The sequence below is a fragment of the Cupressus sempervirens genome, chromosome 10, assembly GCF_028749045.1.
Source record: "Cupressus sempervirens isolate cs-2001-9-10 chromosome 10, ASM2874904v1, whole genome shotgun sequence".
NCBI classification, from domain to species: Eukaryota; Viridiplantae; Streptophyta; class Pinopsida; order Cupressales; family Cupressaceae; genus Cupressus; species Cupressus sempervirens.
Window position 1 is genome coordinate 770591266 of NC_143127.1, and position 23478 is coordinate 770614743.

Consider the following 23478-nt stretch of genomic DNA (forward strand, 5'->3'; position numbering starts at 1 on the left):
ATTTTTGCATCTAGCCATGCCAGGGGTGCATCGGTATCCAAGCTTTTTACTGTAGTTTTTTACATTTCTCAATTGTAACTGTACAATTGAAAATTAAGTCCCATTTAGCTCTTTTGGTAACCTACCGTAATATATTATCATAGATCTAATTATTTTCTTTCCTCCTTTCGCAAATGCAACTTTGGAATAGAAATCTTTCCCTTGTCCAATAGTAAAAGATATCTTAGTTTTATACATACTATGATCCTGAACTTGTTCGAAATTTCTAAAACTGCAACTCCAAACAGTTCAAATGAGTTTATTTTATAATGTCTCTAATATCAAAATAACCTCTGTAGCTATCATATCATCATCATGTTTAGCTATTTTGGTCAAAGTTGTAGGATTTTGCCCATGGCACCCCCAGCACCATTCTGGTTCGAACCCAGTACATGGTGAACCTGTATGTCTCGGCACCTCTTTTTTATTTTTTCACAAAATTTAATTTTCCTTTGAAGTCAATGACTTCAAATAAAGTGGATGATAAGCTAAAAATGAGTTTTGAAACAATTAGGGAGATCATATTTTCTCATTTGTTTTCCATGCAGCTGTTTTTCTCTTGCAGTTTGAAACTTTGAACAAAGGTTTGGCTTCTGGCATCAAATAGAGGGCATTGAAGATCAATTTTTGAAGCTTGATTGTGTATACCAGCTTCATTCCTACTCATTTGCAAGCTTCCATTGGTTGAAAGAGGAAAGTTTTTTTTTACATTTTTTTCATCCATTTTTGTTTCACAAACATGAAACTTTAATTATTTACTTTTTCCACTCATTTGTTTTTGTTTTGAATGTGTTCATGAAATATCTTGCCATAGGAACAAGAATGGCATCTACCTCTTTCTCACAAGCACAATTTAACAACAAAAGAAAAAAACAGATCCAAATTCTCCTCTATGGAAATATGTTTATCATATACAACCGCTTCCAAGAGGTGGGGATACCATTGGAAATGTCAAGGATGTCATTTAGAACGTGATAGTCCATATTTTAGAGAGGTGGGTCATTTGTGTAGAATAGCTGATCAACACGTAGCAAGAAAAGACATCAAAAAATACCCTCGAAAAAAATGGTGTGCCAATACCACAAGAGAAAGTGTTAAAATATGTTAGGGAGCAGGAAGAAGTAAAAGAAAGAGAAGCATGCAGATTTTAAAAATCAAAGGGAATTCAGCCCTCGTCTAATCCAAATATTGTGGTAGAAGACCACCCACTTCTACAGCTAAGCCTAAAAGTGAAGCACCCATTGTACACAAAAGAAAGAGACCTTTGGATAGTGCATTTCAAAATGAGAGTCAAGACATTGCTGACCAACACGTAGCAAGATGATTATAATGTATATGCAAATGTGTTGGCTTTCAATGTTATTCATTCCCCATATTGGAAAACGATGTTACAAAGTGTCAATAAAGCTACAAGAGGGTATTTCGTACCTTGTTGGAAAGAGAGATCAAGGGGGATTAAGATGCATTGAGGCCTATAAGGGATTCATGAATTGAAACAGGTGTATCAATTGTTTCAAATGGGTGGAAGATTCAAAAAATTGTCCCTTAGTCAATGACATTGCAGTGTTCTATAAAGGGGCAATGTTTTTGAAAGCCAAATTGTGAGGGGTATGTAAAAGATGAACAATTTATTGCTGATATTAGTATCTCCATCATTGAGATGGCGAGACCTAGACATGTTGTTCAAATCGTAAAGGACAATGCAAAGAATTGAAGAGTTGTTGGTTTGTTAATTGAAGAACAATATCATCATACCTTTTGGACGCCTTGTGCAGACCACTCAATCATATTCTACAAAAGATTGGGTATAAAATTGAAGATCAAAGAGGTGCACATAGAGACGGGAAACATCCAAATGTTCATCACCAACCACCACAACTTAAAGAATTTTTAAATAATTTTCAAGTTTGGTGTTATTGGAGGTAAATGATGTAGTTTAATTTAAAAATAATAGTGTTTTACAAATTCAGATTTTCTAACTTTTATTATTAGGTTGAATAATGTGTATTCTTACTTAAAGTTTGTCTTTAATTTTTTATCATTTTGGCTTTAATTTCTATTATAGCTTCTAGATAGTTGTTTTGCATCTAACACAATCTTCTTGAGATTGTTGATTTTTTGTAGCTAGGTTGGATCACTTCTTAGCCAACTCAAATATAATAACGGTCGTGATAATATAATTATTATGAAACAATAATTATATTGATTATTGCAATTGATTATAACATTGTTACACTGCCCTGGGGGACGGGGGGACAACGGAACAAGGGGACAAGTTTTTGGGACGAGGGAACATAGGGGCCTTAATTTGGGGACAATGGTGGGGGACTGGGGAGTTGTATATACAATACATATGGTCCATTAGAATGCCAGTAATGAAAAGATGTATTACAGTATAAGATATAAAGATGTAAATGAGTAAATACTTGAACATTGCATTGAATTGGAACATTGAACATAAATAGTCGAATCAGCAAATAGTTAACACCAAGATGTCCCCCCATCCGCGGTGGAGGTGGTGGAATCTGGTGGCGTCGTTGGGGACTGGGTGGACAAAGTCCCCAGTGTGTCCCCGTTTGCAAGATGTGGGGGAAAAGGGGTGACGCATCTCTGTGTTACTATGTTATGTAATAAGTATATCAATACTATAATTAATGTATTCTGAGATACTATATAATATTATGTGATAATATTATTATAAAATATTATTGATTATTAATAATAATATAATAATTGTATTTATAATATAATTATTATATTGTTATGAAAAGTCATAATTATATTATGATTATTATATTATTATATAATAATGTTTTCAGGTGGGCCCAACCTTATTATATAATTGAGGGTCAAGATTACTATAATGATAATATAATAATATTAATTGGGGGCCCAAAATTTGGAAGGGGTGCATCCCTTTATGGATCCTATTTGTTTGGTATAAAGGAAGATTGGCCTTCCTCTATTGCAAGAGAAACAAAACATGGAAATCATACGATCTACTTTATCAAGCAGATGCAGTGCTCGAGGGAAACCAGTTGAGAATGTCTATGGTTGAGAGGACGAATTGTTGCCCATGGTAAACGAGCACCTAAAATCAACATGTACTAGACTCGGTCATTTGTTGGGACTATGATCATTGAGTCGAGGAGATATGCAATCAGCTTTGGGTTTCAAATTGGACTTGGATATACTTGAAGTTTGCAGATCTAGAAGTCCAAACTCATGGTTGAATCAATTTGCTCGTTAAATTACAAGTATTGGCTAGTATCTACCACAACATTGAATCCTTAACTTCCTCTTTGTAGAGCAATGCCTTGTGTCGGGATTCCAAGTTGAGGATGTCGAATTGGTACTTCTACGAAACAGATATGGAAGGGGCTCGATTGATGCCCGCAAGTTTCTATGTTGCTTATAGATGTATATGTCATGCATAACACGTGAAGCAACATCCATGCTGAGAAAGCACTAGAAACACGTTTATTATCCTTTTCAAAGGAATATACGTGCTTTGTTTATGTTAGCAATAAGAAGGGTCTCAATAATTTAGCTCCAAATAGAATTTGGGAAGGTCCTTTCTGAATATATTAGACAGCAAAAGTTGTGGCACGTGTAATTGTTTTTAGTTTTTACTTCAAATTGATGCACAACCCTGTAGACCTCCAATTTTTTTGGAAAAGACTTCAAGGAATTCAGGGCAGCTAGGAGGGTTTACAATTTATTTTTTCATAGCATATTTTGTGTACTTTCTATTTCGTTAATTGAAATTAGAGAATCAGGGGTTCCATTTTTCGATTGCTTTTGAGATGATATTTGGGAAAATATGCACCATTCAAGGCAATTTTATGGTTTCGAGGGTGTTTTTAAATTTATTTGAAAATTTGGGACCCTATACTTTGGGTTTTTTAGGGTCTATGGATAGGCTGCTTTTGGGCAGCGTTTGGGAAATTTTTGTCACAATGCGGTTGTTCTCAGCAGCGTCAAAGACTGTGTTTGGAATTATTTCTTCTCATTAGTAGCGGCTAGGTTTTTGGCTTGGTTCCGTTTTGGGGGTAAGGTGATGTTTTTTGCTGTGATGGGGTTTTATTTGGGAACAAACAATTTAATAACATTGCAAGGTAATGCTTAAGGAGAGGAATTTGCTAAAAGAGTAGGTATTGAGAAGGAAGATTTCGATGAGGATGGGTTCTCAATAGGCAAGGGGTTCTTGGCATACGGAGATGGGGATGAACATTGAGGGCTCATGAATTAATTAATTATTGTTGCTAGCAGTTGCTGACTTGTATGAGGATTTTGGTCCTTGGTGTCAAAGATCAACTATATTATATCACAAGAAGTTTGAATCGTTTGATGCAGAGCTTCAGATAGGCTTTAAATTTTGTTTACTGTATAGGGTAAATGGATGTTTATCGCATTAAGGGATTAGAATGTAACACAGAACAAGATACTTTATTCATATAAGCAGATATGTAATTCCAATTACAATGATGATTCATAAATAAATTCAGATGATGTACGTATACTTCCTAAAGGCATGACTCAACCATCACGCAACCTTTCAGATACTAACTCATTATGTTGGCTATAATATAGTTTTTCATCGACAAGATCATCCCCCCCCAAAAAGAAAAGTCATCTCCGAATGGCAAAATAGGGACAACTAACTACTAATTATAGCAAGACTCAAAACAAACTAAGAAGAAGAGGGATGCGTCCCAAGTGTGATAGATGTCCCTAGTAGTGTTGGTGTGGTAGCCGTCTTCTCTGCCGTAAGATCGTTCAGTTGTGCCCGCAACTTGTGCACCTACCGCGTCCGAGCGTCCAAATTCAGTTTGGCCTACATCTGTAGTTCTAGTGCCCTCTTCATCATGTCGGCTATCTTTTGGAGCTCCACCTCCTTTACATCTGACTCTTTCTTCGCATCCCCCAACTGAGATACAACTACTGCCTTCTCAACTATGAATGTTGCCTGCTCCTCCTCCCAAGCCGCCTGCTGCATAGCCACACTTGCTTCTACTGAGGTCAATCTAGTAGTTGTCTCCTTCTGAGCCCTTACTGTTTCTACCTGATCTGCCTCACTCCTACACATAGCACAATACGCCTCCGATATATCTATACTGTTCCTCGCATGAGCTACCCAACTCTGCTCTCCACCACAGGCTCCTAAGTATTCCACTCCTACCACATCTCTGGGGTCTCTATGTTCAACATCCTTTCGCCTTGAAACATACTGAGAAGGCCATTGGACAACCAACCCGCATAAATGCTCAGACCTGCTCTAGCTCCCGTACCACTGCCCCAAAGCACGTCTTTGTGTTGAGACTACTACTCAACGACCACGAGTCAGCACATCAGCTAAGTATGTCTCGATATCCTCCTCCTCTATAGTTGTCGAAGTGCTCGATAGTGTGGTGTGCTTCGTGGCCATTGCTGCCTCTACTGCTTCCAACATCCTCTTTGCAGAACTCCTTGTTGGAGGTGGGGGTGGTGGTGGCTCTAGTCAAGTGATCATTATAATTTGTTATCCAACATATAATTAATCATTTTTAATCTAAGTTACTGAGTCGAATGTGGATGCGAGATTTGGGTGTGCGGATGTGCAACTATTTTTGGAGATTTTGGATGTGTTTGGATACATTTATCTATATATATGCAAAGAAATGCAAGAAATATACAAAAACAAGTCATTCCATAGTATGACACTTCACCGGTGATCAAGATTCAAGATATTTCATATTTGATAATTCAACTTCAAACTTCACAAATACAAATATACAAATTGAAATAAGTTCAATAACTAGTTACTATATTAGTAAATTACTCATGTTCAAGATTCCAATGCAATTTGAATTACAAATTCAGAACTTCGTTCATGATTCAACATTGATCAATCAACTACACCCAAGTTGCACTTCCTGTGCGCATTTGTCGTGCACCCAAAGAGCATCCATCTTTCGAAGGCATCAGTATCCGCTTCTAGCCTTGGATGCCACGCACCAAAAAGGTAGATTTTACTCAATGAAATCGATCCTTAAGTTCTAATCAACTAAATAATAAGCAACCTGTTGACTATTAAAATGGGATCCTAGTCGACTATTAAAATGACATCCTAGAATCACTAATATTTATCAATAGACATAGTATTTATTGTACAAATTTATGGGTTTGATTGTGTATAGGTTTTTGCATCAACATTTTGAATCACACTTCGTGATCCATCATTGGGATGAAGCAAGAGAGACCAAGAAGAAATGGATAAAGTTGCAAAGCAGTCATGATTAAATAGGGGTAGAGAGGTGGGAAATTGGAAGAAGGGAATAAATGGGGGGAGCCACTGATGTGAAAGAAAATAATAAAGAAAACATGGAACACAAAAAATAGATATGAAAACAATATAAAAAATATAGGAGGAAAGGAGAAAGTACACCAAACTAAAACAACAAAGAAAGAAAAATAAACTCAAAAAAGAGGAGAAAAGCAACAAATAAATATGAATAATATAAAAACATATAATATATATATGAAATAATATAATCATAGTAACAAGGGGACGCGTCCCCCCCCCCACATTTTTGCCTCACGTCCCGGAGACTTGGACACACCGGGGACTTGGGGACTCTGTCCCCCTGTCCCCAGCAGCGCCGCCAAATTTTGCCACCTCCGTCGTGGATAGTGGACATCCTGATGTTGACTATTTTCTGATTACACTATTTATGTTCAATGTTCAATGTTCCAATTCACTCCAATGTTCAAGTATTTACTCTTTTACATCTTTATATCTTATATTGCAACACATCTTTTCATAACTAGCATTTAAAGTACCATATGTATCTATATACACACCCATCCTGTCCCCCCCCACCATCCCCCCACCGTCCCCAAATTAAGACCCTTTTGTCCCCCTGTCCTGGAACTTGTCCCCTCGTTCCCTAGGGTGGTGTAACTATGAATATAATACATATATATATGTATGAATAATATAATATATTATATTATCAAGGTTGCACAGGTACGTGGGTATGAGAACGGGAACAGGTATGGGAATGGGTACGGGTATGCATATTTTTCAAAATTGGGGAAGGGGGTACGTGTGTATGCCTAATTTTTTCTATATAATTAATATTTTATAGAAATTATAAAAATCAAAATATATGTCATGAGTCATGACATTGAGCATTCAAAACAAGAAATTTGAAAATATGAGCCATAAGTCAAATTATAATATATATATATATATATATGCTATTGCTGAATGTTTAATGTTTATAGTATTTTTCATAATAGGGGATGGAGGTACTTGGGTATGTCAAACTTATTTAAAAATTATACTTTTATATTTATAAAAAATCTGAAATTATGAGTCATGACAATGGTTTTTCAAAACAAGAACAGTGATAACAGTGATAAAGTTTGCAAATGTAATGTATTGTTTTCAGTTTCTGATTTGCTATATGTTTGAAATAATAATACATGATAAATGCTTAGATGCATAGCAAAGAAGGCAGACTTTAAACATGAACAAGAAGATCCTAAATCATATGACAATGACATATTGCAAATGATAAACTTATGACTTGAACAGTGATAAAGTTTATTGTTAATGAGTATCAAAGTTTCAAACTGATTTGGTATTGAATTAAATTTGATAAACGAGCAGCTATTACAAAAATAAAAAAACCAAAAAAAAAATCAGAATCTTAATCAAGGTCCTTAGCTATGATGCTCTGCACCGAGTACCCAGTACGTGGGATATGTGTACCCGGTACTTGGGTACATGGGTATGAGTACCAAGGTTGTAGGTACGAGTACCCATGCAACCTTGTATATTATATATATATATAAACACAAATGTATGCATATGTATATGAATATGCGTGCCTATATATGTGTGTACCTATCATAAATGTATATAAAAGTCATGCTATATAATATATTACCAAGATTTTTTTTTTTTTAAATTAAAAGGTAACAATTAATTAATTAATTAATTAATTAAAAAATAATAATAATAAATTAAATATATATAAAAAATAAATAGATAAAAGAAAAAATAAAATATATAAAAATGATATATATATGTAATTAAATAAATAATTATATTTATATATAATAATAAAAATAATAATAAGAAGAAGAAGAAGTAAATAAAGAACATAAAGCCAAGTCAAAAATATAGAGCAAAAGGATAAGAAAAAAGTAGAAATAAGACCGGAAGTGTAAAATGAAAGACAAATAAGAATTAAAAATTGAATAATAGAAACCAAGCCTAGCTACACAAACATAAAACTATGCCATGATGAGAAAGCCTGAGAGAGAGAGAGAGAGAGAGAGAGAGAGAGCACAACACCAATGGAATGGGGGGGGGGGGGGAACTAAGTGTGAAAGAGGGGGGGGGGGGGGGAGAGAGAGAGAGAGAGAGCAAACTCCTCCAAGGAAAGGAGGGAGAGGGGAAACCAAGAAGCAAAAAAAGAAGCACAGCCCGGGAGGGAGGTGATTAATAGAGAGAGGATAAAGAGGATGCCACGAAGCACTAACATTCCAACCATCGTCATGATTAAGGTTGGTTGGGTGATTCAAGATTTCAATGGCTTCCAACAATTTCCTTTTGAAGAAGTTATAAAGAGGATGCCACGAAGCACTAACATTCCAACCATCGTCATGATTAAGGTTGGTTGGGTGATTCAAGATTTCAATGGCTTCCAACAATTTCCTTTTGAAGAAGTTATCTTCCTTGCCTAGGACTTGGGTGCTCTCAAGGCAAATATGATGCTTGGTAGAAGATGAGTGGTCAACAAGAGCAGACTTGACTATATGCTCCTGTTTGATAGCTACATTGTGTTCCTTAATTCTAGTGCAAATCGAGCACCCAATTTCTCCTATATAGGGAATTCCATAGGAGCACATGATCTTGTAGACCCCAACATCTAGTAATATGTCCCTATGGTCTTTCACAAACGGAATGCGGTTCTTCACCAAAGAGAAAGGCTTGAAAGAGCAACGGAGCCCTTTCTTGAGAAGATTCTTGGCAATCTTATTTGAAATGCCTTCTATGAAAGGGATGGAGGCACTAGGAGGGCGCTGAGTTGGGATGGTCTTAACACTAGAAAGGAATTGAAACTTGACTTGGGTGAAAGCTCTAGAAATTTTCTTATCAATGTACCCATTTCGATAGAAGACTTGACAAAGATGGTCGAGCTCCTGACTGATGTTCCCTTCGTCACAAATACATCAGTCAGGAGCTCGACCATCTTCGTCAAGTCTTCTATCAAAATGGGTACACTAATAAGCAAATTTCTAGAGCTTTCGCCCAAGCCAAGTCTCGATTCCTCTCTAGTGTTAAGCTCATCCCAACTCAGCGCCCTCCTAGTGCCTCCATCCCTTTCATCGAAGGCATTTCACATAAGATTGCCAAGATTCTTCTCAAGAAAGGGCTTTGTTGCTCTTTCAAGCCTTACTCTTTGGTGAAGAACCACATTCCATTTGTGAGGCATTTCACATAAGATTGCCAAGATTCTTCTAAAGAAAGGGCTTCGTTGCTCTTTCAAGCCTTACTCTTTGGTGAAGAACCACATTCCGTCTGTGAAAGACCATAGGGACATATTACTAGATGTTGGGGTCTACAAGATCATGTGCTCCTATGGAATTCCCTATATAAGAGAAACTGGGCACTCGATTTGCACTAAAATTAAGGAACACAATGCAGATATCAAACACAAGCGAACAGTCAAGTCTACTCTCGCTGACCACTCCTCTTCTACCAAGCATCATATTTGCCTTGAGAGCACCCAGGTCTTGGGCAAGGAAGATAACTTCTTCAAAAGGAAATTGTTGGAAACCATTGAAATCTTGAATCACCAAACCAACCTTAATCACAACGATGGTTGGAATGTTAGTACTTCGTGGCATCCTCTTTTATCCTCTCTCAAATAATCACCTCCCTCCCGCACTGTGCTTCCTTTTCTACTTCTCGGTTTCCCCTCCCCCTCATTTCCTTGGAGTAGTTTGATCTCTCTCTCTCTCTCTCTCTCTCTCTCTCTCTCTCTCCCTTTTCTCTTCCTTCCATTGGTGTTGTGCTCTCTCTCTCTCTCAGGCTTTCTCATCATGGCATAGTTTTATGTTTGCATAGTTGGGCTTGATTTCTATTATCCAATTGTTAATTTTTATTTGTCTTTCATTTTAGACTTCTGGTCTTATTTCTACTTTTTTCTTATCCTTTTGCTCTATATTTTTGACTTGCCTTTATGTTCTTCATTTACTTCTTCTTCTTCTTATTATTATTTTTATTATTATACATAAATATAATTATTTATATAATTACATATATATATCATTTTTATATTTTTTTTATTTTTTTTAAATTATTTTTTCTTTTATTTATTTAATTTTTATATATTTTTTATTTTTTATTATTATTGCTTTATTTATTTATTTATTTATTATTACCTTTTTTTAATTTATTTTTTTTTAATTTTGGTAATATATTATAGCATGACTTTTATATACATTTATAATAGGTACACACATATATAGGCACGCATATTCATATACATATACACACATTTGTGTTTGTATATATATATATATATATATATAATATAATATATTATATTATTCATACATATATATGTATATTATTTCATATATATGTGTGTGTGTGTGTGTGGGATAGCTATCATAATATATTATATTATTCATACACATATGTATTATATTATTTCATAGATATATATATATATATATATATATATATATATATATATATATATATATATATATATATATATATATATATATATATATATATATATACTTTTTTACATTTGTTTTTACATTATTCATATTTATTTGTTGTCTTTCCTCTTTTTTGAGTTTATTTTTCTTTCTTTATTGTTTTAGTTTGGTGTAGTTTCTCTTTCCCTCCTATGATTTTTTATATTGTTTTCATATCTATTTTTTGTGTTCCATGTTTTCTTTATTATTTTCTTTCACATCAGTGGCTCCCCCGCTTTTTTCCCTTCTTCCAATTTCCCACCTCTCTCCCCCTATTTAATCATGACAGGTCTGCAACTTTGTCCATTTCTCCTTGCTCTCTCTTGCTTCATCCTGATGATGGATCAGAGAGTGTGATTCGAAACTTTGATGCAAAAATCTATATACAATCAAACCCAGAAATTCTTACAATAATTATCATGGATTGTGGAAATCTTTTCTCATTGAGAAATAGTATTATTAACATAATGCTAGGCTGAAATAAGAACTAGACCCGTCAACCTTGAAATGTTGTCTTGTACATAGTGATGATAATATGGAAACTCATGACCCATGAAACATGACATATAAAGTCTAAATCGAACATTATCAAAGGGGGCCATCATCTCACCCATGAAGCCAATATAAGGGGAAGGAATAAGCAATGATAAAGGCAAATCATATAATTGTAAAGGGAATAATGGACATGAAAGCAAATGCCAAAAATTATAAGAAACTAAAATATGCCCGAAATTGTATGAAAGGCTGGATTTATAGGAAGGTCAAAATAATAGGGGGTACACATAAGAGGTAAGTGGCTTAAGTTACTAAAATGGTGTTACTGAAAGTTAATTGAACTCTATAACAAAGTTATCATAAATATTGGTGACCACCCACACACACACACACACACACACACATATATCTAGAAATGCATTTAGGAGAATCATGAATTTAAATAATTCATTTGATAAATAGACTTTTATTATAACGAGGGAGTAATTTTATAGTTGATAATAGAAAATTTAGAATTATATAGATAATATATGTAAGGCATATGCTAGAAGTATATATATGAATGTTCTAATGCATATTCTACAATTACAATCTAATATATCCGATGGTTAGAATGATCTAATATTTAGATATATTGTATATACCTATTAGTAATAATGAAAACTAGAATAGTCCAAGGGGTTTAGCTTGGTTGAAGCGACGAGTTCTCATTGTGGAAATGATCTAATATTTAGATATATTGTATATACCTATTAGTAATAATGAAAACTAGAATAGTCCAAGGGGTTTAGCTTGGTTGAAGCGACGAGTTCTCATTGTGGAAACCTTGGTTCAAATCCCCAAAGGGACATCTTTGTGGAATTCTAAGTTGTGACTCTTGGTCTTCTATTGGTTGTATTTGTCTCATTGTAAAAGGTGGATTCTAAGTTGTGACTCTTAGTCTGTCAAATGTCGTTTCTAGTGTGGTTGCTCAAAAGGAGCTTGAATTAGCTTGTAATTCTCATGTTGTTTCTTGAATGGGCACAAGATTTGTAAACGATTTCAATATAAAAATAATAAAAACTAGAATAGCATTAGTATCAATATACTTTTAAGATATTAATACCTACTTAGCTAATTCCTTAATTGCTCTCTAATACAACTAAGGGGATAGGCAATTTGTGAGGGGAGTCGCAAGTAATTTCATCACAGTGAAGAGAAGGTTCCCAAAACATGCTTTGTTCATGAGGGAGCCTCTTGGAGACTATTTTTGCATCTTGGTCAAGGCAATTCTACCATCCTCCTTAGGGTTAGTGATTAGGAGGTGAGTAAGAAATTAAGGATTAAGTGTGTATTATAAATAAGTAATTACTTAACGCATAGTAACATTATGTTAATCATTGTGAGAGGGAATTCCCCTACTGCAGAATATTACAAGTTGTCATCTAGAGACATAATCCAAACCCTAATTGGGAATTTTAGAACAAATCAAGGTCGGTCCCAAAAAGGGGTCATTACACAAGCTGAAGACCCTTTGCCTCCCTAATTGTAAGTTGACATATAGTTCTCCTAGGGGATGAACAATTAAAAATATTTCTTATCACAATAGGAATATTGCACTCCAAAAAATTAGCGATGTTTGAGAAACGCCATCTTGTGTGTACAAATTTGCTGCCAGTTAGGCTAGTTGCAATTTAAGAACAAAAGGTATATTTACCTTTCTGCCTGGAAGCCCTGACTCTTGACTTCTAGCTCCTCGGCAAATGCTTCTTCTTCTGCTTTCCTATCCCTCCCAGAAGTTGCTAAATCAGATAAATCTGTTGCATTCTGCAAACCAGATATATGGGAGAATAAAGAAAATATATACAAATACAGGACAGATAATATACCGGTATTATTTGAAATTTAATATGTTAAAGACGATCATGAAGTGATACTGTAATTAACCTGAATAAGAATGTCAAACAAGCGGACAAGCTCCTCTGGCTTTGTCATTTTTTCACCCTTATCTTCACGTAAGCCCTGTTGTTGACGACTAAGCTTACTTTTTGCAAGATTCACAAGTAGCTGATTGCGCTCCATAGTGCGTTGAATTATGACACACCCAACAGCCTTATCAAGGCCAGTGAGATCCACCTTCACATCTTCAGTATTACCTGCAGTGACCTACAAAGTTACAAACCATGAAATTTTAAGAATGGGGAACAAGTGAATGACAGTTTGTCACAAGCAATTGAGCAGCATCTCAACTTGTCAAAAACATGGCAAAGAAACTATAATTTGGACTAGACAAGATAGACTAACATACTGAAACTTACAAGATCATCCCGAATGTTTCGTCTGGCATCATGATATGCTGAAAAGATTTTATCAAAAACAGCAAGCCTCTTTTCTGCTGTTAGAGAATTTGATGAAGAATCATAAAGTTCCTTCTCTAATTCTTGAGCTGCACAAATAAACAAAAATCAAATAAACACATCAATACATGCATTGAATATCAAAGTTTCATGGATACAGATACGGATACAAATACAGATACAGATACGGTATTGGGTACGGATACAGCCATTTTTTAAGCTCCCCAATATGGATACGGCTGGACATGACATTAATAACACATACATATATATTTAACACAGTTTTCCAAGTTATTATAGGAGAATTTCATTACTTCAAAAGCAATATTGACAAATAAATATTTATAAGTTCGTTTAACACTATACAATATGTAAACATAATAGAGTTGCATTAGAAGATAACCCAAAAAAATGGGTTGCTATAACAGAAAAACATTTTAATTGTCTTTCTCATTTGGTGCAGGTTTTGTTTATAATTTTTTTTTTTAAATTGCTTTAATAAAGTTTTTTTTTTTAATTTAAATTTCAGAAGATTAATGTCAAATCTTTAAAAAAAATCAAATCCCATAGTATTTGGCACAGTTGGAAAATCAAGTTTTTTTAGGCAGACATGGGTACAATAATCGATATGTATCAGGGTAGAATCAGATACATTTCCAAATTGGATACGAGGTTAGGCACACCCAAGGAGGGACAGAGGAGTTTCCGGCAACTCTATTGAATATGTATAAAATAATACATACACACACACACACACACACATACATATAGATAGTAAAAAAGATTTCCAATCCCTGATGAATGTTGTTGATGAATAATATTCAATAGCATGGTTTTCGCATAGCTAAATAGAAATTGATGCAAACAAATATTCATTATTGACAGGAACATGAATTGAAAGATTTCCCAAGCTACTGCAGATACCATGATATAATTATGAACTATATGAGCCCCTTACCAATATTAAACCTGAAAGGTCAGTGTTTCATTTGGTATATTACTTGTACAATACAGAAAACTTCTTATGAGTGCCCTTAAAAACAGCTGCATGCTACCCTATAAACCATAGTTACACCACCATCGAGGATGGGGAGTGTCCATACGGGGGACAAGTTTCAGGAATGAGGGACAAAGAGGTCTCAATTTTGGGACGACGAGGGGGACGTCGGGGGCGGGCAGGAGGTATATTTAGTTTGATGTATAATGCACACAACTGATTGTTAGTAATCAATTGACATGACGTCTACCAAATCAATAACTAATTGATCCTTATCTCAAGTGATGCAATAAATCACTTGAGACGATCCAATGTCTTAGATTTGTCCACCTGAAGCTATCTTCAATGCTTTCTCTTAGCTAGGGAGGATCTACTCATATATGTGAGTAATAATGTCCACGATGGCTACTCCCAGAGGGTGTCTCCATCATGGTTGCTCCCATAAACGGAAATGCAAACAAACACAAGTGTTCATCACGAATTCACTCACATGATGTTGCAATCTTATGATGACATTCACCATAGCTACTCCGAGAAGGTGAATCAACACAAGTGTTTAGTCATGGAGTAACTCACATGACCTCCACCATGGCTGCTCCAAGAGGGTGGGTCCATCATGACTACTCCAATGAATGGAAATATAAATGAGCACATGTGCTCATCATGGAACCACTCAACTTGATGTTGTCATCTCATCATGACATTCACCATAGCTACTCCCAAAGGGTGAATAAAAACATGTGCTAAAACATAGATTATTTCACATGACATTCACCATAGCTAGTCCAAGAGGGTTAGCTACTCACAATGGGTAGATCCACAATAGCTACTCCCAAAGGGTGGAACAAGGGCTTGCACCTCAAACTTCTCCCTCACAGAAAAGAATGCCTTATAGTATATCTCAAGGAATCACTAGAGTTAGGGATCCCTCTCAACAAGGGTTGTGTTCTCCACAACTCCAAGCTTATCTCAAAAATGCAAAAACTTCACTTTGGCAAGTGGATTGGTGAGAATCAACATAGAAAGGCAACGTAACTAGACATAGACAACCACATAAGGGCTTCAATGAGTGGGTTTTACGAAACATTTTATTGGAGACGTAACTAGGAATGGTGTTTCAACTTGGAAAAACAAAAGGCTAAAATTCAGCAACAATGCAGAAAAATTGGACAAAATCTTCCCTCTTCGGGGTCGAACCATTTTGCAATCAAGGTCAGAATTTTTGGGGATGAAAAACCAATAAGGTCCCCATTCAAGTTTGAGAAGATGTTATTTAATGTAATCTTCTCATTCTAGAATAGGATTTAATAATAAAATTAAATAAATAAATATTAAATAATTTATTACTCAATTAATAATTAAAACAATAATAAAGAATATGGTATATTAATATGATATTATATATAGATGAATGAATATAATAATATTCATCAATTTTAAACATAATAAATAATAAATGAATAATTAAATTAAAATATGAAGAACTAATAATAAATAAAAACAAAATATCAATAATCTATTATTGGATATGATATACTATCCATATAATAATATAAATACATAAAAAAAAATATAATATATATTGGGATGGTGGCCTAGCTCAATTGGTGAGAGCTTCCGGTTATTAAGCACAAGGTCATGAGGTCTAATTTACACCATCCCACTTGGTACTGGAGGTCATGCTGTGCCACCGTCAAAGGTCACATTAAAATGTTTACCAAATGCACTCAAATTATAGGTGCCATACCTGATTCTTGCATTTTATATATATATATATATATATATATATATATATATATATATATATATATATATATATATATATATATATATATATATATATATATATATATATATATATCCAAAAGGCATGATTTTTGGAAAACAAATGTATACGAAAGCAATTATGAATATAAGCAATCAGCCAAGAAGCAGTCAGGGAGAAAAACAGTCAGCAACTAGGAACCATCCAATGAGCAGTCAGGATCAGACAATTGGCCGTCAAGTGAACAAGATAGGAGTGAGGAGAATATGGTAGGTACATAAGATGAAAGAGTAGATAATCAGTGTTTTATCGATGTCATTTAATACGAAGTTTCATCTGTAGTTTTACTGCATACAGGTATATTAAAATACAGGTTTTATAGTTTATAAACTCAAATTACTGTTTTTAGGAAATAATTGGAGATGAAACATATATTGCCAAGGAACAAGGATCAGACAATAGAACAAATAATATAATAGTTATATTTACAATCTATGAAGTGATATATACATATATATTTGATGCAGGTGTCTAATAATGATATTAAGAGATATATATACTAAGAAATTTAAATATGATAAACACTATGTAATAATAATAATAATCAGAAATATATATTTTAATACAATCATACATACAGGAATTAGAGAATGTTTTAATACATTTTGTATACATCAAATCATAGACTAAGAAATATTATAATATATAATGTATTTGAAGAATAATGATCCAATATATTTGATTGCAAAAATTATGTAGTAGTTATATATATCCAAATTATATTTATATATTAGTGACAATGAAATCAGAATTATATATCAAAGATACACGTGTGTGTGTGGAATATGGTGGTAAAATATAGATAATTGCAAATAATATTGATTTCATGATATTTCTATGCTGGAAGGTTTTACAATAAAATAACTGTATCATAATAATAGTCAAACTCTGTAAGGTGACAATCTCAGTCTGCTATAATTGACCATATAAGAATGGGCAACACAGATGAGGTTCTATATTTATCTCTACCCCAACTGCATTAAGTTCACCTCGCCAGATAAGGTAAGGCCTGCAGTGGAATGAGTTGTGCAACATCATACAAAGGCACTAGGTAAGGCCTGCAGTGCAATTGGACATGGGCTACATCATATAAAGGCACTAGATAAGGCCTGCAGTGTAATGGGCATGGGCTACATCATACAAAGGCACTATCTTGCAAGGGATGATTCACATTAGCAGAGGAAGTTACAATGAGTGGGAATGATAAGGCTCATTAGGTACGTCAACCCCACGAAGCATGGGGCCAAGGGGAACAGGGTTTTGCCCTTGAGCCTAGCGTTAGGCTAGGACACCATTTTGTAATATTTCCATTCACCTTTAGGAAAGCAAAATATTGCATATTAAATGTTATGGATTGGAACTCTCTTTATCAAGTTATAAATGTATAAGATAATTATATCATGTTAACAATATATTTACTTTTAGTCTATTGTTTCCTTCTAGGACCTAAATCAGGATTTATCTCGCTAAAAGGGTATTTTAATTGGTAAAGTTATACCTCTAACCATCCTATTGTTCTTATTTCAATAGAATTTGTGATTCTAGGGTAAAAATTAGGGCAATCTCAAAACGGGGAGATTACATTTAAGGGCAAAAAAATTTTAACACGATAGAATTTTGGTGGAATGAAGAACAATTTAAGGGGTTGAAGTTATTCTGCTTTGCCTCAAAATTGAAGCACGTTCATTGTTAAATAAAGATAGTTTGAGTGGAATACTTTAAGAACATTCTCTCCACCAAGAACCAAGTCGAAGATGAGTTGAAAAAGTTGAAGGTCATTCAAAATGGCATGTCACAAAAAAGATACCTGAGATATGCTGTCTAAAAAGGACTTATTTTGGAAATAGAGATCTAGAGACATGGATTGAAACGGACGATAAGAATACCAAGCACTTTCATAACATAACAAAACAACATAGAGATCTGAACAAAACTTCAAGATTGCATAATGGGATGGTTCATTCATGGAGGAGCCCAAAGAAATTAGAGATAGGACTGTGGATTTCTCCTATGCATACTTAAACAATTGAGAGGACTTGGATCTTTCCACTCACTAAGAGCTTCTACGACATATTCCCAAATTGATCAATGATGACCAAAACAACACTTTGAATACCAAATTCTCTTTTCCAGGAGCTAAGACAAACAACTCCATCCTTCCATCCTTAGAAGGGTCCCTAGGCCTAACAGTTTTCCTTTTGGGTTTATTCAAAGATGTCGGCATGTTCTACGGGAAGATCTCGTGAATGCTCTAGAGGTGGCTAGAACTTCTTGAAGATTGCTCAGAGAGGTTAATAACACCTTCATAGTCCTCATACCTATCAAAGGTAAGACCACAAGACTAGAGGATTTTTGGCTCGTCTTTCTCTACAATTCATAATATAAGATCATGCCCAAGGTTTTGGTGGATAAAGGCACTTAATAGAAACACTCATCATTACGTCAACTAAGGTTGATTTGAAGTTTCCAAAATTATGCACCAAACTTCTGCAGCAGGATCGTTGGAAACAACAGTTTGGCAGCAGTGCTTCTATAGCCTCCTCAAAGCAGGCATTTGCTGTAAAATCCTTTCAACAGAACATTGGCAACCATCAGTCTTTTCAAACTTTCCAAAATCAACCTTCTGCTTAATCCCTGGATGGCTCTACGAAGCAAAATGTACAATGTAATTATTGTCACAAGTTTGGCCATATGAAGTTTGAGTGCCGAAAATGTTTGGCTGCCCAAGCAAGGCAAAATGCTTCCCAACCAACAGCACAAGTTGTCAAGCTTCCTAATCAAGGCGAAGCTGCATTTTTCGCCTTTTGAATCTGTTTCTGTTTTTTTGGGTTTGTTGATTTTCTCCTTAAAAATCATTTCACGTTGTCTGTAATACGCAAGGTTGCATGAGATTCTGGGTTTTACCGTTTTTTCCACAAAAATGAAGTTTTTTAATTGCAATCTGTTTGATTCATAGCACTCTTCTGGCAAAGCTTCTTGGTTTTAGCATTCTGTAGATCCAGGGAGGGTCTTAGTTATCCCAAAATGTTTCGACATCCATGCGTTGACCATTAAGGGAGGGTATTAATGTAATATCTTTAATATCCTTATTAAGATATTATCTCCTTAGTTAAATACTTTATATAATGGTCAACTACTTCTCTGTAGTCTGTCTTTCAATCTAGATAGGAATGTTTCCTATCCTGTCTCTTTTGTCTTCAGTCCAGATAAGAATGTTTCCTATCATGTCTTCAATTTTGTTTCTAATTTCGTCTTCAGTCTACGTTGTTTCTTTTAGAAACAATGTCCTTGTAATTCTTTATAAGGAACACATTTGTTCCTCTATTAATCAATCAATCATCCAGAAATTTGTTAATCTGCTAATTCTTGAATCTTGTAACAGGTTTGTCACCAGAAGGTCAATACTCAACGGCATCATCATTGCCCATTAAGTGATCCATTAACTTTAGAACACTCGAGAATCAAGAATTTGATGGAATTGGACATAAAAAAGGCTATTACAAGGTAAATTGGTGATTTCTATGTCATGAAAGAAATAGATGTTTGCTAGGATATGTGAGAAAACTAGGAATCTTAGGTCTATATCCTCTCTTACATTAGAAAGAAAACAATCCACTAGGTCGCTACATGTGGCGATTGACTATGAAAATGTAACTAGGAAATATAAGATCTAGGATGAAATAGGAAGAAAGAGTCGTTTTCTATATGCATAAGAGGACTCAAAATTGACAAACCGATTCTAGGACCAGATCTAAGAACTAGAGACTATAAATGACCTACAAACTAAATTTTGAGCTGAAATAGGAGGATAAGAGTAATTCGCCTTTATCCTAACACTTTCCAACTAAATCAATTGCAAACCATAGCTCTTTACCAGATGTCTATAGCTCCTCCTACACATTCGCCACCTATTAAATGCTATAGTGCTTGAACACTTGAAAGTTTGACTGCTTGCTTGTTGATGAAAAGACTACTTTGTGAATGCTTACCGAAATAACGAAGGTAGTCTAGTTTACATTCCTCTCCTAGCAATTTTGGGGTGCACAACTCAAAGGAGGTCAACAATGATCTATAATCCTCTATATAATCAAATAGCCATTACCCAATTCAAATTTGGGGTTGTCTCTCGAGGACAATGGTGACCTTTAGGATAGAGGCAACCCAAAGTTGCCCTTGTCCTCTCCAATTGCCCTTGACTGCCCAATATGGACCAAAGGCTCTATTTGGAGAGAGGATGTAGGGAATATATGCAAAATTGAGTTGGGAAAAGTGGAGGTGTGGGAGGGTGCAAATGCTAAAATAGAACCTAGGTAAGGAAGAAATTGCATAGTAGTTCAATTTATAATGCTCCATCCAGTCCCCACTTTAGTGGAAGTATGAGCCTACACACATAAAAATGGTAAAGTAGAAGAAAGAGAGATGATCATGGGCAAGAATGAAAGATGGTAAGAAATCACTAAGTTCAAGGGAACAAGCCCCCAAACCAAGAATCTTAACTCGCACAACCAAGTCTCAAGCAACAACAACAAAAAGGTAAAAAATTTACCAAATGCAAAAGGTGGTCATATTATCATGTTGATAAAAGATACAACAAAGATACGGATGGGATCAAAGGCACAAGCTCCAAATTGTTTTTTCTAGGATCACTGCAAATGTACTAACAATTGTCATTGTATTGATTGTGTTCCAAATGCAAATGAAGGCTTATAAATATGAGAGGAGACATGTCTCTACGTTTAAACATCACTAGTTAATATATTAATATAATAGTGATATAAATAACCATATATGTTGTTGGAAATAATCAAGACTAGCTAGGTTACTGAGAGGGGAGAGGTGAATCAGTAACCTCAAAAACTTCAAATCAATTCATCACTATATCCATTCATCATTCATTCATCTAATCTACTGTATGCATGAGAAAAGATAAACACATGAACATAGAATTTTGGTGACCCAGAAACCTTCCAAATAGAAACTGGGGTGGGGATGATACCCACAAAACTTCACTACTGCAGTATAAAGTTGGCCTGTTAGGGCTTACATTGACCACTTCTGATGATCTGCCCTGTTAAGAGCAATTTGGACTGCTAGATCCACCTTGTTAGAGGTTTTACAAACATACAATGAAGTATGCACTCTGTTAAGAGATTTAAACAAAGACTGTTAAGTCTACCCTGTCAAGGGATTTAGAAAACTAATTCACCTGTCAGGATGAAACAGTAGATTTGACTTACAACTTGATTGCTGATTAGATGCTTGAAGTACAGATCACCTTTGGTGATTGATATAACTTTACTGCTCATTGTAGACCTTGCTGAATACTCTGCTTTGCTGCTGATTCGCATTCACTCTTCTAAAAACATTACATATCCATTCCTTGATACTCTCTTGCATTTTCACACATTGCAAATGATACAATAGATTGCATATATACCATTCCAATATTTACAATTACAAGGTCGGCTAAAACACAAGTAAACAAAATATTACTGAGTCGGCCAAATAGTAGAAACTCGGGTTCTGTAAGCTGACTTGGTGAACTTCTGATACTCGACATCCACTGCATTACTCAACATCGTCATGCACTCGGTAGAAGTGGAAGCTCAATCCATACTAATCACACAACGTAGCTTCGAACTCGGTAACCATTGGAGACTCGGTAGATATAGTGTCACTCGGTAGACACTGAATCCTTCGTTTACCTTGCTTCACTCGGTAAACACTATACATCCATAATTCGGTAGACACTAGCTTCTCATCACACAAACTGATGACTCGGTAGACACTGTGAAGCTCAATGACCACTATCTACTCGGTGAACACTGTAGGCTCGGTAAACACTGTTGGGCTACACACTGTCTATATTCACTCGATAGCTTCAGGAATGCTCGGTGTGAACTGCTTAACTGAGTGATCTTACTTGGTAACCACTAAATGCTCGGTATAAACTATAGACTAGGTGATAAGCTCGGTAATCATTCAAAATTGAATAAGTGTTGTCACTAATGACAAATACATCATAATGCCAACAATGTGTAATATATTATTATATAGTAATATATAATATATATTATTATATAATAATATATAATATATATTATTATATTATTATATAATAACATATAATATATAATATATATTATATATATTATATATAAGATATTTATCTTAAAGATGATTTACCATCAACAAGGTATCTCATGTTCAAATCAATTTGACAGAAGCTACAACCTTAACAAATATACAAATTCACAATCGATATGAAAATATAACAAACCTAAATGCAAACAAGCTTCAGTACTTGCTAATAGTTCCATGTAACAAACAATGATGTCTCAATCAAGATTGAACTTAATGTTAGAAAATGACAAAGCTATTAAAAAAAAGCATTTTTTAGTTTATCAAATAATTTATTTGAATAGGGAAAAGGATAAACAATGACCTTTTAAAATAGATACACGAGTCTTTGCATTCTTAATGGGAAACTTTCTTCCAAGCCAATGAAACTCTTTCATAGATGCTGCCTGTTGAGTCCTTGCCTCTGCCATCACAGCCTGACACGAAAAAACAGGTATGAATGAACAGTTAATAGGATTATAATTTATAAATGGTAGTCTATTGAGAATAGATTGTATATATTCTATTCAAATTTCAACATGATTTCTTAACTTAATTTACATCAAAGACAAAAAACTAGTTTGCCATTCAAACAAGTGTAGTTGGACGTCCAAACAGGACGATTTAATTTATGTCATTTAAGCTCAAAGGTCAACTAGCAAAAGAAAATGAAATATATCTGGCCCACTCCATTCATTCAGAAACTATAAAGCAGATTACAATTAGGAAAAGTAGAATAGAAAAATTGTATCATTTGGAACCAATTTCAACTACTAGAACTAAAAGGAGATGAAAGAGAAAAATGAAGTTAATTGACTTTCTAGATGAATCATCATACCTAATACTAAATCCAAGATACCATCCAGACTGAAACCTAACAATCTAGCTAGTATTAG

General features: G+C 34.6%; 1 protein-coding gene across 3 annotated transcripts in view; it reads right to left on the bottom strand.

Moving 5' to 3' along the window:
• The window catches only part of LOC149536143 (signal recognition particle-related / SRP-like protein), a 133179-nt gene that overhangs the window by 40478 nt on the left and 69223 nt on the right, over positions 1–23478 (bottom strand). For all 3 annotated transcript variants that reach the window (XM_089806607.1, XM_089806606.1, XM_089806605.1), the window contains 4 exons: positions 22908–23019; positions 13602–13729; positions 13231–13449; positions 13001–13110 (listed from right to left, as the gene is read on the bottom strand). In XM_089806607.1, coding sequence (XP_089662733.1) covers positions 13001–13110; positions 13231–13449; positions 13602–13729; positions 22908–23019 — 569 coding nt within the window. The remainder of the gene's footprint in view (positions 1–13000; positions 13111–13230; positions 13450–13601; positions 13730–22907; positions 23020–23478) is intronic.